General features: G+C 40.0%; 1 protein-coding gene across 1 annotated transcript in view; it reads right to left on the bottom strand.

Moving 5' to 3' along the window:
- The window catches only part of MDN1 (midasin AAA ATPase 1), a 102,174-nt gene that overhangs the window by 22,966 nt on the left and 61,391 nt on the right, over positions 1–17,817 (bottom strand). Inside the window, exons 57-75 of the mRNA XM_069851305.1 lie at positions 17,536–17,767; positions 15,783–15,909; positions 14,771–14,941; positions 14,410–14,624; positions 13,930–14,311; positions 13,621–13,730; positions 11,792–12,488; positions 10,657–10,818; positions 9,579–9,852; positions 8,405–8,640; positions 7,668–7,763; positions 7,315–7,409; positions 6,484–6,608; positions 4,938–5,084; positions 4,559–4,668; positions 4,039–4,112; positions 3,658–3,853; positions 2,443–2,602; positions 2,125–2,271 (exon numbers count right to left, since the gene is read on the bottom strand). Of these exons, the coding sequence (XP_069707406.1) occupies positions 2,125–2,271; positions 2,443–2,602; positions 3,658–3,853; positions 4,039–4,112; positions 4,559–4,668; positions 4,938–5,084; positions 6,484–6,608; positions 7,315–7,409; positions 7,668–7,763; positions 8,405–8,640; positions 9,579–9,852; positions 10,657–10,818; positions 11,792–12,488; positions 13,621–13,730; positions 13,930–14,311; positions 14,410–14,624; positions 14,771–14,941; positions 15,783–15,909; positions 17,536–17,767 (3,756 nt within the window). The remainder of the gene's footprint in view (positions 1–2,124; positions 2,272–2,442; positions 2,603–3,657; positions 3,854–4,038; positions 4,113–4,558; positions 4,669–4,937; positions 5,085–6,483; positions 6,609–7,314; positions 7,410–7,667; positions 7,764–8,404; positions 8,641–9,578; positions 9,853–10,656; positions 10,819–11,791; positions 12,489–13,620; positions 13,731–13,929; positions 14,312–14,409; positions 14,625–14,770; positions 14,942–15,782; positions 15,910–17,535; positions 17,768–17,817) is intronic.

The raw sequence follows: 17,817 nt of genomic DNA, 5'->3' as shown, positions 1-17,817 counted from the left end.
AAAGCTGGGATTGTTTAGCCTGGAGAAGAGGAGGCTGAGGGGAGACCTCATTGCTCTCTACAACTACCTGAAAGGAGGTTGTGGAGAGGAGGGAGCTGGCCTCTTCTCCCAAGTGACAGGGGACAGGACAAGAGGGAATGGCCTCAAGCTCCACCAGGGGAGGTTTAGGCTGGACATTAGGAAAAAATTTTTCACAGAAAGGGTCATTGGGAACTGGAACAGGCTGCCCAGGGAGGTGGTTGAGTCACCTTCCCTGGAGGTGTTTAAGGGACGGGTGGATGAGGTGCTAAGGAGAATGGTTTAGTGTTTGATAGGAATGGTTGGACTCGATGATCCGGTGGGTCTCTTCCAACCTGGTTATTCTATGATTCTATAAAGCCTTCTGATGTACTTTTTTTCCTTCCCGATGCCATCTGATTTTCACAAGTCTTTGAACATGTTGAAGATTTTGTAACGTAAGAACATAGCATAGCTTGGCCATCTTCAGCTGAAAAGCAGAGCTGAGATAGACATAGATCTGCGTGTATAAAGGAGGCTGGTGGCGGTGGTGGCCAAGAGATAAAACAGAAAGCCTTGAACCTGTAAGGCAGGCTACAGCCCAAGAAAATTACAGCTATTTTCAAAACTGGGTGTTTAATGCTCATTTTTCTCAAGCCAACTAAGCCAGTCCTTTCAAAGTATCCTGCAGACAAGTAGAACATATAATAACCACTCCCAAACAAAATGGAAAACCAGTCTCAAGAGCAACACTTAGCAATTCTTCTGATCTTTTAAGAAAAAGCTGAGTTGGCTATCATCCCCTCATTTTTAAGGCGTGAAAAGGCTGATGAATGAGGAAGGTAAAGGTGATACCTGAAATCAAAGACAGAGCCCAGTACAGAATTCGAATCCCATGTGTTAATTAAATAACAGTATGCCATTCCTCCAGCACAAACTTCACAGGACAGCAATGGCAGATATCCATTTGGCAACAGTGGGTGCAAAACATGCAGGAAAAGTGTATGTGCTGGAGACCTCCCATTTAGATTCACTTAAGTTTGCAGTCAGTAGATCAAAAAGGACAATCTTCTGGAGATGATTTACTCAGTACACACATCAATGCATTTAAGTAGCATAAACTACTCAGAACTACAACTACAGCCTCCTAGAAAGGATGTTTACATTTTCATTTATTTTCCAAGTGCCATGACACTTGGAGTCAGTTTGCAATCATTATCATGCCCTCTTGGAACCCTTAACTACACTTTTCCAAGATTCCTTCTGCAACCATGACAAACAGAAATCTCTTGGAGGGGGTGGTTTTTTGGTTTGGTTTTTTGGGGTTTTTTTGTTACTTTGTTTGGTTTAGAGGGTTGGTTTGGGTCACTGCAGACCAGATGCTGTATCTTCCAAGAGAAGCTCCAAAACACTAAACGCTCTTCAAAAAACAACAAAAAAATTTGGCAAGTTTACATTGATTTCTACTTCTGGCCGTGACTTAGCAGAATGTTGTCAGACAGCTGCTCATTCAACAAGCCTCCGTACTTCTGCCGGTTTCTCAGCTACTCAGTAACTAAGAACAGCTGATGAGTAGTTTAATGTAGCACCAAATGAAAAAGCAGCAATTAATATTTTGGGTAAGCCCTTTACCTTAAGGGCAGCAAGGGGAGAAATGGAGACGGGGCTGCTGAACAGGGTGTCTCCATCAATTCTCACAAACAGACTATTCATTCTCCATGGGTGAACCACAGCTTTGCGTCTGTCAATGGAGAGATGGGCTCTCATTCAAAAGAGCTAGTTAAATTCCAGTTCTGGAGCAGAGAAGGGATACAAGGCAATGAGCTTCTCTCTTGTTTCTAAATGCTGGGCAGTGACTTCTGACTAGAGAGAAAGCAAACTTCTGCTTCAGAAAAGCTACTGTTGTACATATAATGGATTGCAAGGAGAACAGAAGGTATCTGAAAGTGCTAACAGGCCAGGCCTCGTAGTCAACAGATGAAGAAAGACTTAAATGCTTCTACACGTTAGTTGCTCAATAAGTTTAAGAACATAGCATTACGGTGAGTTTAGATGTATTGCCAAAAAGAGTAAAACACTTAAGAACTTTGTACTTTTAAACCAAGCACATTTTTATTCAAAGCTCACCTGTTTTAGCAAGGCTTTTAAAGAGATCCGACAAAGCCCTTTGCTTCTGCATCTGAATGTGCTTTGCCTCTGATTTCTGCTTCTCCTTATCCGCCGTCTGATCAAATGTTAAATTTTGCAGTTCAGCTACAGAAACAATGATACCACCTGTACAGAATACAGGAAAGAAAAGGTAAGAGAAGTGTAGATTCCACATACACAAAGCAGGCATAGAAAGGTAAGTCTGGGAAGGGAACTACATAACTACACTTCTTCCCAATTTGTTCCGTTTATGTTATTTAGGTCAATTATGGTATGGAAAACACATGAATACTTAACCTGTGAAATGGTCAAGACTTTCCACTAGACTCAAGAATGAATTATTTTCAGTAACTGTTGTACACATCTTCTTCATTTTTTTAGTAAGCTTTGGCAGACGATACTGAAGAGATTCTGCATGAAATGTAACACCATCCTGACATTCTTCTGGGAGCACCCTCTGAGAAAAAAGCCCGAAATAAACAGTCCGATTATACACATACTCAGAGCTGACTTATTTGACCACTAAACGGCTGCAAAAAACAGGGGTAAATTCTGCATTTATCTGAAACCCCAAAACGTACCCGTGTGATCCTTTGAACAGTTCAGCACCAACACTTTAAGACATGGAAACTACAACATGTGAAAACCAACAACCCTGTTGCTTATCAGCAACAGGTTTGCAAACAAAGCAACAAATTGCCAACCAAACACAAACAAGCACATAAAATTTGCATCAGATTACTGACTATCACAGGACAAGAGCAAGATCAGCCACTCTCCTGGTCTGAAGAAATGGAACAAAGCCTTGGAAGCTGAAATAACTGAGCCTTTCCCACTCACCCCCACATTCCCCTTGCATCTTATTAATAAAAACTAATGGATGCGAGGAGGAACCTATTTCAGGAAGAAAGTTAGTTGACTTCCTCTCTTAGCTAGAAAACTTAGAGACACTGAACTGCAGCACTGCCAGGTAGGATTTACCACATATCAGCTAGTCTAGGGCAAACGTTTGCAGTACACAAGCTGTCAGTCAACAGTAAATGTATGACAACATAGTGCGTTCCCCGATCAGGATTCAAGCTAAAGTAACTTTATATTTAATCAGAGCTTCCATATGTACAAACCCTACAGCTACATGGTCATTTGCCGGGGTGCTTGTTTACGAAAAGAGGGTGATCATTTCAACTATCAGTCTGTATTAATGCACTGGTAAGAATTTAACAAATTGCTGCAGCCTATGTGTGAACAACTTGGACATGAAACATGCAACTGCCATCATCTCTATATTAAAGCATAGATACTGTGCCAAATCAATACAGAACAAGCTTGTCTTTCCATGCTGCATTCCCACCCATCTGCAGTGTTTCATAACACTGAACACAAGTAAGGCATAAAAGTTGATATATTCAACAGATTTGACACTTATGTAAGATTTTTCTGCATAAATTGGTGAAAAGCAACACAGATGAGAACAGAGAAAATATCCTTCTGCCATTTAAAGAATACAGTTACCTTGGCAACATCTGTTCTAGCAGACAGAATTTTTCTTAATGCGTTGTTTAGCCTTTGAACTTTGGTCTCTTTGTTCTCAGATTCTTCCTGCTTTTGCAAGCAGTCCAGCTGCTGTTCTTTACCAGTTTCCACCAAAGCAGGCTGACATGGCTCACCCAGAACAGCTTCAAATTTCTTCATGAATTTAAAGAGGGTCCTAATTACAAAAGGAAAGCAAAAGCGTTAATGGCTTTTATAATCCTAGAAATATCTCAGCTTCTGGAAACGTTTCCACTGTGTTATGAGCAGAGGACACATTCCCACAATCAAGTTTAACATCACAGAGACATCATCTAGAAGGAAGGTTCCAAATACAGAGCTTAACTCCAAGTTTTGAGTTACCTGCGTATTTTCTCAACTGACTGTTTTATAGCCCAGAAGCTGACATCATTCCACTTGGAAATTTTCACAAATTCCTATTAGGAAAATAAATAATCATTGGGATTACTTGTATAAATGTAATGAAGTATCTCTATATGAAATATGATCTTCCAAGCTGATCAGCTATGATTATCCAGTGGTCTCAAAAAGCAAGACATTTAGTAAGCGATCAAATTACTGCAAAGGCATCTTATTCTATTAATACATATGTTTATGCTACAATTGCCGCATGACCAAACGTTATGAAATCCAAAGGGGCTTCCCTACTGGGTAGAAACCCCCATGGCTAAATTGGACTAACCAGACAACAAAGACTTCAACTAAACCCCACCTCAAAAATAAATTCTTGTTGAGGAAAATGTGAAGAACAGTAGGGATTTTAACGGCCAACAGAGCTATTACATACAAGTTCAAATAATACCCGCTCCACTCTTCCTTTTGGTTATTAACAATATATTGTCTGAGTGAACTTTCCTTTTACCTTAAGTTCCTTTTCTATAGGTTGACGAAGCTCAGCGATTCTTGTCCCAACACACTCTACAAACTGCTTATAGTAATTGTATAGATTCCACAGGATGCTACACAGAATGTCTGGAAGGGACAGACAATAACAAGCTTCTTTTAAAACACAATATTCTTCACTATCAAGAGCAGCAACACATCCCATTTTTTTCTGTAATCATGAAGCTTAGCAACACCAGAAGAGTAATCTGACCAACAGTATTCTTCATGAAAATGTGATAAACAACAGAATAGGCTTGTGTGGTATTAATAAGCTCAGTAATCTATTTGGAAAGTCTTAAATACTTGATGGTTGGGTTGTTGTAAAGAAGACTCAACATGTAATACTAACAATTTACCTTTTTCTCCTGCTTGGGGCATCAGTAAGACATGGCAGTGGAAAACCAGGAGTGCTTGAAGTCGTGCATGAAACTCTCCCAGTGTGGATCCCTCAATGAAAGCTTGTAGCGTGCTGACCAGCGTTTTCAGATCCATTTGCTCAGTTTCTGAATATTGCACCAGAAATTTATAAGGAAAGGGGAAGAAAAACAAACAAAAACCCCTCTGCTCTTTGTAAACTTCAAAAAAAATACCAGGCATCTATTTTGAAAGGGGTGGGGGGAACGTGAGCGGGCAGGGGAAAAAAACTCTCTAATCTAATAAATAAAATCAAACACCACACTGGAAGAAAGGAGAGGGGACAAGAGAGGCAGCAGTAAGATAGCAACCAAGGACCCTAGCTACATATCCAATTTCAGAGCACGCCAGGTATTTAAAGTTGCTGTTCTTCAAGAATGGATGGCTTTTTCAGTCATGATGAGCTATATTATAAATTATTCACTGCCAGTTCCTTAACTCCTCAAAATCAGCAAGACATAAATAGATCTTGGAAGAATCTGGTAGATATGACAGGGTCTACAGAGCATCACTGATGGAAGAAGACATGCTCTCCACCTGGAGATGTAAAATGACCCGAAGATATGAAGCTCGTCAAGTAAATGCATTAATTAGCCATCAGATTGGAACAACTCTGCCTTATGCCAGAGGATAATACTTTCATCTTTACAGTTCCATTAAATTTTGGAGAGGCAAGGGACCGAGAGCTTTATTCTTTCCCCTATTTTACATAACATGAACACTTGCAGACAGATTTGCTAAGAACAGCGTGTACCAAAGCATACTCACTCTTAAGAAACCTTTTGGCTTTATACAGAATGTTAAAAGCAGCACGGCTAGGATACGCGTGCGCAGTTGAAAAAACTGGGTGCCTTTACTGGATGATGGAGGCCTATTACCCTACAAATCTGTTTGAAACGTTTATATGTGCACAACAGTTACCACAGTTCTCCTTTCTTTAAAATGCTTTTAACAGACACACATGTTTTTCTTTAGACAACCTATGACATAAGCCTTATGAGAAAAACAGGTTGTTCCAGAAATAAATACCAAGTGAAGTTCTGTCTACACAGAAGACCCATACAGGCATGGAATTTATTGTAGGGAAAAAGAACTTGATCAGAGAGTGCAGTGACAGGATGAGACGCAAGCTGAAAGAGGGGAGATTCAAATCAGATATTAGAAAGAAATTTTTTAATGTGAGGGTGGTGAGGCGCTGGCACAGGTTGCCCAGAGAAACTGTGGATGTCCCACCCCTGGAGGTGTTCAAGGCCACCTTGGATGGGACCTTGAGCAGACTGGTCTGGTGGGAGATGTCTCTGCCCATGGCAGGGGGGTTCAGACTAGATGATCTTTAAGGTCCAACCCAAACCATTCTATGACTCTTTGAAAAGGAACAAGAACCATACCTGAAAGCTCATTGTCAAATTCTGGCATTCAGGACCTCATTTATATACCCCTAGCAACTGCTGGAACTGCATCACACATTCATGTAAGGACAGCACTTACCTTCTGTGTTTGCCTCTGTGTGTTCTTGAACATATTTCTCAATCATCTGATAGATTGAGAACCAGTGTTTTGTGGATTTCTCTACATGCTGCTTCATAATATTATCCAAACTTACTGACCAGCAACTGGAAATAATAAGAGGAGAGAAGAAAAAAAAAAAGAAAGTTAAGCAAAAACATTGTTGGTAGTTTGCGTTCCAAAACAACACAAACTATTCTCTGTTTCTACTAATCCAAAGGAAAATTTTACAGGAAGGAATGAATAATCTGCTTAATATACAACAGTCAGCTCTCGAGGATCACTGCTTTGCCACTAGCACTAAATACGAGAGAAGAAATGCAGGAAGGAAGGATGGTAAGACAAAACCAGTCAGAGCCACGTTCAAAAGTTTCCTTTCACAGAACATGAGGTAGACTTGTGGATTTCCTGATCATGGCATACTGAGGACATAAAAATTTCACATGGTCTTAACAGGAGACAGAATAATAAGTTTGAAGGAAAATTTAAAGGGAGTTGTTAAACAGACAAAACACAGTCAGTGCTACAATGAAAACAGGAGAACACTGGGAAAATATTAGGATGAAGTACTGTATTTATCTGTTCTGCTTCTACTCCTACTAAGGCAGAGACATAGGGTCACCATGGTCTGGACACGCTCATTCTGAGCCAGTACAGCTGCGACTTTGTTGTTTCTTTTCCCCACATAATTACTAGGACAGATACACACAGAAGCATGCTCCACGACTAAGTCCATCCTGTACAGGAATGTGTCTCTGTACAGAGATGGAAGCTTATGGTGTCTGAGGAAAAGCAGCACAAGACAGTTCTTACTTCAGCTCCAATCTACGCCACTGAATAATCAGTTGTGTGACCAAATCAAGGTGTTTCCGCAAGGACAAAGCTCGACAAGCATTTTCCTCCCAGTCCTGAAATAAAAAAAACAAACCAAAAATATTCTCCTTTTTACAAAGCCATAAATTAGTAGTTGCATGGCAAGACTTATGGAATACTCTGCATTACATTCCTACTCCTTAGATGTACAGCATGGAGTAAGTTCACTTCCCCAAACCCTGGCAAGCTTACAGCTCCTAGTCGTTTTTACCACAGTGCCAATACAAATAAGGAAACACAAAATAGCAAAAAAAAAAAGTGAAAATAAAAGTTTTCCTTAGCTCTTCTCTTACCTGTGCCTTTGCAAGAAGAATTTCCAAGCCATTCAGGAACTTTGAGAGAGGACTAGAGAGTGGAAAACTCTGGATCCTGTCCATCACAACTAACAGCTGCAGAATGAAAAACAAGTGTTCAAACTGTAGTAACTAATCTTCAAGAGAAGCAGTCATGAAGTTAAGCTGATTTCTATAAGCATAACCCTCCTCTGCAAGAGATAACAATATTTTACTTTTTTAATTTTGAAAAGCTTCCTTGTTTTAGCATAAGCTCATCAGTAGTTCAGTGAAGGCCAGGGCACTCGGGGAAAAGGAGCACAAATGACCTAATGCAAAGAATTTCAATTGATTTTGAGTTTCTGCATTATCCTAAGAAACAGAACTTTAGGCCATGTAAATGGGACCAAAGATATTAATTTTAAAGCACTATGAAGAAAACATTTGGAAAAAAAAACCACAACAGGAGTCCAAACACCAAAATACTTCAAGGATCTTTGAGGTATGGCTGCTTGAAGGTGGCTTATTTACTCTGAAATATCACAGTAGGCAGTGAATACCACTAAAAATTTCATAAAGAAAATATAACAGCTAACAGCACCTAATATCTCTTAACATGAGACAGATATGACTTCAAAATATCTGCATAAGTAAAACAAACATCTAAGCAAGTTAATTGTGCACATACTTATACACATTTAAACACAAATTCAGTTCTGGACAAGTCCAGTTTTCCCCAAACATTTAAGTGTTTTTACCTGCACAAGTACTGGATGCTCCGGCCATTCCTGTAGCAGCCTGTTTACTTCTTTTGCAAAATTATCAAGTACAGGTTGGCACTGTCGGACTTGTTGAATATTAGGATGCTGATAGAAGTCATACGGGCCATCTTGCTGCAGCACAAGGTCTGAAGTTAATTCCTCAAAAAAAGTATTGTGAAGAAGAGTGCTAACTAGAAGTTGGCTTCCCCAAAGACTATCATTCATTTCAGCACCTAGAAAGCAAAAAAAAAAGGACATCACAGATGCTATTAATTCTTTTCTCAGCTGACCAGTATCCTGAGCTTTAACACGTTAAGTATCACGAGGGTATAAGAACATGACGCACATAAGCAATGAGATGAGAGTATGGAAGAAAAGAGACATACTTAAAATTTACATCCTAGATTTTACCAAATTTTTCTATAAAATCAGAATCCAAAAGGTGAGCTGTGAGCCTGTCATAAGACCACAGTTCCTCAGTGCACAAATTCACATCAAGGAGGTATTTACTACAAGATTAGTAGTAAGACTCTGAAAAAGTAATCCAATAGACATACACGCAAAAAATCATGTATATTATATCTCACGTGGGACTACAAAAATAATCTACTGCAGGAATAAGTTAAAGCAACAGGGCTACAGTATCTGCTTAACTCCACATGTCCACAGACATTTACTAGATTAGAAATGAAATACAGTTCTGTTTTGAGACGTGATGAAAACACTACCTGAGGTCCTGCATGCTGTTATAATTATTTTTCACACCAAGCATGCCAAAACTCAGCATAAAAATAATCACTTAAAAAATTACAGGAGATGCATTAAAAAAAAATAACCACCAGTTTCATGCCTAGGAAATTTCTACAAGTGCATCATCTTCCACATCATGCAGATGCAACTGAGCAAAGTTTCAGAATATGGAGTAGAATGAGTTTATTCTTAAACTGTGTTTGCCTTATGTATTACCAAATGGAATACAAATAAAATAATCCACAAAACCGTAAAAAAATCAAAGCATTCCAAGGCAATTCTGAACATGAGACAAAGTCTTCAGGGGAAAAACACCCTAGTTCTGTACATTTTCCACTTAGTAGGTCTGTTTTAAAATTAATTTGAAATAAATCATTACAAAGCTAATCCTGTACATCTGATATATTGCTAGCAGTCTTACCAATTAAAGGATAGAACTGTGACACCAGACATGCACCAGTCTGATAGCAGGAAATAAATGTACTGAAATAATGTTTGGCTTGATGAGAAGGCAGGCTCTGTTGATACCACAGGGACCGAGCAAAGTCTAAACACAACTGTTGATGAACCATCATTACTGTTTGCATAGAGCTCTTGGACAAAAGGCCTCTATCAACTTCCAGCTGGTCTTCCAAGGGATCTTCAGTTTCCATTTTTTCTTCCAGGTTTGGCTGAGCGGTGATATCTTCAAAGTCCTGCAAATTACATGATACTCAGTGTCAATTATTATTTCTTCCTTTATTGCCTTCCCACCTCCTTTTTTGCACTTTTTTGGCATTACAACAATACGCTAATGATTTGGAGCTGGCACTATATAGATGCACTGCCCACCTCACAGCTCAGACACCAGTGTGAAACAGAACACAGGCAAAAAGAACAATTAAGGCCGTAACTACTGTAGGCAAGAGTGCAGTACAATGAGCCCCGAGCTGCTGCCAAATAAACCTCTTGGAAAAAAAAAAAGCAGCAGCAGTCCTATCTGCTGAAAAGCCTTTGGTTGCTCAAAGATCTGAACTATCACGCCCCAACATCACAACGATGCTCAAATTTTACTGTACACTGCATTGTGTATTGTGGCGAAGGCACACTTCAAAAATAATTAAGTTCTGCAGGCCAGTTAGATTTGAAAAAAAATCTCACAGCTTGATTTGAGTAAGGAGATCAGCCTTCTTCAGAGGTAATTAAACCTCGGATGACCTTACTTGCCAAGCAAATCAAACTCCTGAATTCTACAACAAACCACTAACGATAATGTCATTCAGTAACTTGGAATTATTCAGTTGAACCACAGTACAGTTCAAGTCCAGAAGTTAATTCCAAAAACTTTCTACAAGCAGAAGTGAAAACAGAAGCACAGTACTTAATACCTTTCTATCAAACCATACTGCCTAGCTTCCTTTTGGCTGAAAGAAAAACTGCTTCATTTCTTATTTTAGTTAGAGCACGCATTTTCAGGAGCTACTTTGGGCATAATTTTTTTGTTTCGTTACAATTGCTACCTTTTCATGAAAGGGAAATCTCCTCCTAAACTCTTCTTCTTCCTCCTCTTCTTCACTCCGTCCTTTCCCATGATTTTTACTCCTGTATCTGTACAGATTATGTTCCATTGCCTCCTGTTCTTGGGCACGGCGTTCCTGTTCATCCCATTCATTTACAATTGCCTAAGGAAACACAAAGCAGCAGCTTTTACACAAGTTAATGCTTAACATCACATCGTATTTCAATGGCCCAGCAGCTATCTTCTTTGGCTCTTCCTGCTTTTGTAGTCGACAGCAGTATAAATGAAAGCCATCTAACTGGAAGGAAGATTTGTAAACTGCTCTCTCCAATCAATGAGGAAAAAGCACAGAAAAAAAGCATGCAAAAGAGTGTTTGGCCAAGTTTTAGTCTCCTTTCTTATCCATTTTACAACAAAATTCTCAACAAAGTTGGGGTTTGGGTTTTGCTGTTTGTTTTCTTTAATAAATAAAATCTTTTGAAACCACCACAGGCTACGATTTTAAGCCTTGATAAATCCAAGGGAATTAATCTGATATTTTAGGTTATGTTAAAATTATCGTTCATCAATTCAATAAAAAAGTGACAATAAGCAAGGTAGAATCACAGAATAGTTTGAGTTGGGAGGGACCTCCCAAGACCATAATAGTTCACCCCTCTGCCATGTACAGACACATCTTCAACTAGATCAGGTTACTAAGACCTCCATCCAACCTGACCTACAACACTTTCAGGGATGAGGTTATCCACAACTTCTCTGGGCAACCTGTCCCAGTGCTTCACCACCCTCACTGTGAAAAATTTCTTCCTTACATCTAGTCTAAATCTACCCACTTCTAGTTTAAAAGCTTTATCTCTTGTCCTATTGCAACATGCCCTGCTAAGAAGTCTGTCCCCATCTTTCTTATAAGCCCTCTTAAAGTACTGCAAGGCCACAGTAAGGTTTCCCCAAAGCCATCTCTTCTCCAGGCTGAACCACCCCAACTCTCTTGGCCTTTCTTCATAGAAGGGCTCTTTCAGCCCTCATGTAATTTTTCTGGCCCTCGTCTAGACCCACTGTCACAGATCCATGTCTTATTCTCACTGGGAACAAGGTAGTTTAACGAAGAATCCTGGGCGCTGGCATTCAGCTCCTACCTGACACAGATGTCTAAAAAGCTGCAGAGATTTCTTGTCCATCTCTCCTCTGGATAGTACATGGCACCGAAGATGCAACAAAGCATTCACTAAGAGCTGTTCCAGAGTCGGGCAAGGCTGCTCTGCAGTCTTGAAGTCCACTTCCGAGTGCTTCAGAGAAAACTTTTTAAGTCCATGAAGGACCTCAACTGAATTCACTGAGCATAAAACTTCTGCACGAGCAAAGTAAGTGGGGAAGGCACGACCGATAGAAGGAAATGTCAGCAGAGAAGTGAGCAGGCTGGTCAAATCAGCTGGACGCACAAGGCTTTGGAGCACTGTATAAACTTCAGAAGCCACTAATCGCATGCCATGTTGCAACTGCAAGATGGCAGCTTGCAGGGGAACGATGGCATCAGGGAACGCAGCGTAATCTTCTGCCAGGTGCTTTCTAAACTGATGGTGCGATTGTTGCCAAGACGCTTCTTCATTTAACAGGTTTTGTATTGCCTGGAGTGACTTAGGTCTTTCCCCACGGAGGATCCGCATAAGGCGAGCTAAAAGGTCTTCGACTGAAGAAACCCGTGCGATGCTGTTGATGTACTGGTGAGCCTCCTGGTATAAGCAATCATAGGGTGGAGCTAGAGGCCTGAAGGCCTTTTTTCTGGAAAGGCTGCTTATTTGTTCCTTCAACCTTTGCATTCTTTCATGCAACAGCCTGTTAAGAAATAACATCAGCCAGGTTAGACACATAAACACGTTCTTATATATCTAACATAAGCTGGATATATAAAAAGATTAATCAGAAATATTCTGCTAGTTTGTGTGAAACAGAAAATGAGGAAAAAGCAAGAAGCAACACCTGTAAAGCACATATATGTACATGTCTTCCCCCTCCCCACTTCAAACTTCAGTTACCATTTTCACAGAATCATAGAATCACTAGGTTGGAAAAGACTCACTGGATGATCAAGTCCAACCATCGATTTTGCTTGCTACCTGACAGGTGAGAGCATTAAGGAAAAAGCACTACTACTGGAAATTAATGGTAAAACTCAAGCCATTCAGACCCTGCTTTCAATGCCTATCATTCTCCAAGTAACAGCACAGAACTATCAGATACTTTATACATTTGAGATAAAAAACTTCTATTAATAGTAGAAAACCATGAATAATACCAAGTTTTTATCTCCATGTACAAGGAACACCTGGAAATCTGCACAAAGCAGGAATCTCTGTTCACTTAAAATTTCCTCAAGTTCCTCTGATAAGAAAAAAAACCATAACACACACACCAACAAAACACCGGCTTCAAATTCTGCATGTCAGTGTACTCTGCATGGCAAGATATTTAATTCATCCACACCACTCAGGGCAAAGGCTGCAGCCGAATGACAAATCTGAAGATCTCTGACTGATTTGTATGGGGGTAGAACTCCACAAAATAGCACTGGCACCTATCGAGGTCTTGAAGAATTACAGTGACAGATCTCATGTAAATTTGTTGACAGCGTTGTCAGATTTTAAGAATGTACGACAGTTTATATGTATGGCTTTATTTTCACTTCTGTGCATAGCTTCAATGTCATCAAGATATCACGGCAACTATATTAATTCTGGTATTTACAGCAGTAAAGTGTGTACAGCCAATTCCGTAGACACTGCAAGTAAACAGAATGGCTTCTGTATGTTATTTGACCACCTCAACATGGAAATTGATACTTCCAAACCAGCAACCCTTACTTCTACAGAACACAAAAATTGTAAAACTAGAGAAGGTATTTGGAGCCTGAGCACCCAAAGATGGAATTTCCAACCTAGAAGAGAAGAGTTTAGTGCCGAGATGTTACCTGAGATGAGGATGAATGTAGCTGTTGACCGCTTCATCTTCAATACTTTTCCCTGTATGAAGCTGGGATGAGAAATCATTTGTTTTCCACTCACACTCGAGCTGGTATAACTAAAAAGGAAAGAATAAATCATTCTCTGAGTTTTTGGTTTGGTAAACAAGTAGGTATATCATCTTGGACACTAAAATAAGTTTAACTGTGTACTTTAGAAATCACAACCAAAGATTTGCCCAAGAACATGCCAGCCAAACTCCTTCGCATTGATTTTCTACATTAGAGAACTAAAAGCCAACTCCACTCTATGCTCACCTCTTCTTTTGCATACTTGAGCTTGTATTCTCTTTTAACAGCTGGATCAAATCTGGTCTGGGGAAGCCACACCTGAATCTGCACCAAACCAATATTCACCCAGAGGCTTCCTCGCCAAGCTGTCTCTGATAACTCCTTCAGGTCTTCCCCAAAGAACTGCTGCAAGCAAGTGAGCAGGAGAAAGAGGAATTCTTTAGGAAGCAACTCCTGATCAGTGATGCCTCTAAGCACCCCAAGAAGATACTCATATGAAACAGGATCCTTGAGGTGGAGTTTCTCACAGCACTCTAAAAATTCTTCTTGTAGATCCACTGGAACCAGATTTACTAGAGCACAGAGTTGTCTGCTTAGCATTATGCCTTGTAGCCGAGCATCTGTGTATCTGGAGGCAAAGGAATGAAAGAAGTTTACATGCAATAAGCAAACTTCCGTAACACATCTGATTTAATTAACATATACACAAAACAGAGGTCTTAATACCTAAAATCTGCTATTGAAGGGACAGACATGTTGGTCCACAGCGCTGTGCTGACTTCATGGAGCTGTTGAGCCCTCTCCATCCATTCTCCCAGTGTCACATGGGATGATGACAGAACAGGAAGCCCACTCACATCCCATTGGCTTGTCTTGCTGCTGCTAGTTAGAATTTCAAAGAAGCACTTTGAGAAAACGGCTCGGGTCAAAATACCTGGGCCCTAAATTAAGAGATTAAGAGTTAGATTGTTCAGATGCAACTTGCAGTGACTCTGGTAGAGCTTACAGTATGGATTTAGAAAGCTGCTGAATTTTTTAATAAAAGAGTATTCAGCCTAATTGTTTGATTAGGTTGGAAGATACACACCTTCATAGAAGAGTTAATATGGGATTTAGAAAAGCTCTTTTCCTCTGTTGCAGGTAGTGGCTTCCAAGTCAACCAGTAGTCTGGGTCTGTGGTGAAAGTACTGCTCCAAAAGGATGCTAAGGCAGCATTAACTATTTGAGATGACAGAACAGACATTTCTTCAGGGGATATCTAAGGAGAGAGAAAAACCTGGAGCTGAGAATAATTTAAAGGGAGCGAGCGAAAGAATCGAGCATGCACACACAAACACAAATATGACACTTGTTCAGTAAGAGATTCCTCGAGATCCTTTTCAAATTCATAGTTTACTTACACTGCTTCTCAACAGAAAGAGCTCTGAACTGCCTCATTCTGTCTGTGGAATATACTGTGTGTTTATAGAGCAAGTTTTCAGAACACAGCCTCTAGTCTAATGTCTATGCAACCTTTTGTTATGAAGCATGACAAAACTATCCAATGTTCTGCTCCAAAGGATTCAAAGTAAGCTCACTGGTTTACTGATCTTTGTGGGAACACAACCACTGCTGTATCGTAGCTAAATATTAACCCATTAGAATTTCTCTGATGTTAAATTCTCTACAGAAAATGCATTAGGCAACTGTCTCAGTCTGACTTGCAACACAGACCTAAAAAAATGTAGAGGCATAGGAACAGAGGCAAATATTTTTCAGCATAAAATTACTTTGAATACATAGATACAACCAAGCTGGTGCCTGCTATTAAATTTCTTGGGGTTTATTAGGTCATAGATGAATGGAACAATAGTACCGCACTAGAATATATAGAACCAAGTTATTTAAAATTCCGCTGTATTTTATTTATGTTTTGATGCTGTGTTTGAATTATCTTTTTTTTGCAGGCTCACAGTTAATAACCTTCCTTATTAAAAGAAGGAACTACTGTCAGGCATTGGCAGAAAAACTGCATGCCAAAAATCTGACCAAGATCTACCCATTTTGGTGAGTTTGTTGAAAACTTACACAAGACTAATTCAACTAAAACTTATTCTTACTTCATTAAGGTGTGACACGTGCCACAGTCCAGATAGCTGGTGAGAAGCAACTGGTGTCAGCTTCAGGGAAAAAGCTATAAGCTGAACTAGATCTGAACACATGCTTCGTTCTTGACTGCAGCTCTCCCTGTCGCAGGTAAAAGAAATACAACCTAAGTAGTGCTTAAGGAAGGTATATTTAGACAGTAAAACAAATGGAGAACAGCAGGCAAAGTCAGAGGTTAAAATAACAGCATTTGAAATTTTGGAGAAAAACAAGTACTCAAAATACTTTCATTCTTTGAAGGTGGCAAAATCTAAAGACAACAAAAGGGGGAAGAACTGGCACCTGCTGTAGCTATAAGCTACATGTTCAGCAAAACACACAAAAGACATTTGAAGACAATCTTCCAGCTTTATAGCTCTTGTGAAAATCGGAACTTTGCTGAATTCAAGCGTGAGTCAGTGATTCTAGGAATCTCACTGCACAAAAAAATTACTTTCCCCGAAATCTGTAAATGAAGAGCTCTATTTAAAAGAATGGTAAAAGAGTGAAAAAATAAGTACACTTGCCCTCTTAAAGCAAGACTGCCACTTCTTAAATAGATATCTTTAATTTAAACTATAAGTACATGTGTGTAGCTTACATAACAAGAAACAATAATGCTAGTGCACTGTCTCCATCACCAGGTCTTATTTAGTCTTTCTGCAGCTGCACCCAGCAACATGGCAATAAACATCTTCGTGTTACTTCCTAATATTTCATTAAAAGGCAAATGTTTTGTATTTCCAAAAAAACCCCACCATGTACCATTTATCACTTAAAATGTTTCAGTTTTCCTCTAGCTATAATCCATTTTATAATTCATGAAGAAATCTCTGGCGTCTGATGTGTTTAATGTAATGGGCCTGGACATTAGCATTCCGATATCGGCACGAATAAAGTTAGAAAAGAAGAAAACTTCCTCATTATGACACTAAAGTACTCTCTTTGCTAATACTTATTATAACTGCTCCAGTTCAACCCTGCAGGCAGACAAGCAGTACGTACACATTTACACACACATATTATTCTGCCCTGTGCTCAGCACTGGTGAGGCCACACCTCGAATATTGTGTTCAGTTCTGGGCCCCTCACCACAAGAAGGATGTTGAGGCTCTGGAGCGAGTCCAGAGAAGAGCAACAAAGCTGGTGAGGGGGCTGGAGAACAAGTCTTACAAGAAGCAGCTGAGGGAACTGGGGTTGTTTAGCCTGGAGAAGAGGAGGCTGAGGGGAGACCTTATTGCTCTCTACAACTACCTGAAAGGAGGTTGTGGAGAGGAGGGGCTGGCCTCTTCTCCCAAGTGACAGGGGACAGGACGAGAGAGAATGGCCTCAACCTGCGCCAGGGGAGGTCCAGAGAGGATGTCGGGAAAAATATTTCACAGAAAGGGTCATTGGGCACTGGCAGAGGCTGCCCAGGGAGGTGGTTGAGTCACCTTTCCTGGAGGTGTTTAAAAGACAGGTAGACAAGGTGCTCAGGGACATGGTTTAATGGTGGATAGGAATAGTTGGACTCGATGATCCAAGAGGTCCTTTCCAACCTGGTGATTCTATGATTCTAAGAAATAAGCATATATGTGCACCACATGCATACATGCATATACACACAGCCATCTGTATTAATATTTATGTACACACACAGAGAGATTTTCATACAAACGTGAAGTTACCTTTTAACTATAGATTCTGACTCTCATGAAAGAAATAGAAGATTTCTTTCTCCAGCCTTACCTTCTGGCACAAGCCTTGGCCACATAATCTGCTGTCAGCTTGTACTGCCAAAGTACGCCGATGTATTCCATCGCAGGCCACAGCTGAACTCGACTGCAGAGCTGGTTTAACATGGCAGGGTCTAACTGGCTGGAGACGGTATCTTCAGTAAACCTTTCTTCTGAATGACTACATATAACTCCTTCTGCTCTCAGTTGTGAATGTACAGCTTTCAAAAAAATCTTAAGTTGATCTGTTTGACAGGGCACAAGAGGCACATAAATGCATGTACTATATTTTTCA

This window comes from Phaenicophaeus curvirostris, chromosome 2 (genome assembly GCF_032191515.1).
Source record: "Phaenicophaeus curvirostris isolate KB17595 chromosome 2, BPBGC_Pcur_1.0, whole genome shotgun sequence".
In the NCBI taxonomy this organism is placed as follows: domain Eukaryota; kingdom Metazoa; phylum Chordata; class Aves; order Cuculiformes; family Cuculidae; genus Phaenicophaeus; species Phaenicophaeus curvirostris.
Note: the sequence above shows the minus strand (reverse complement) of the source record. Positions and strands in the feature narration are given on the sequence as shown.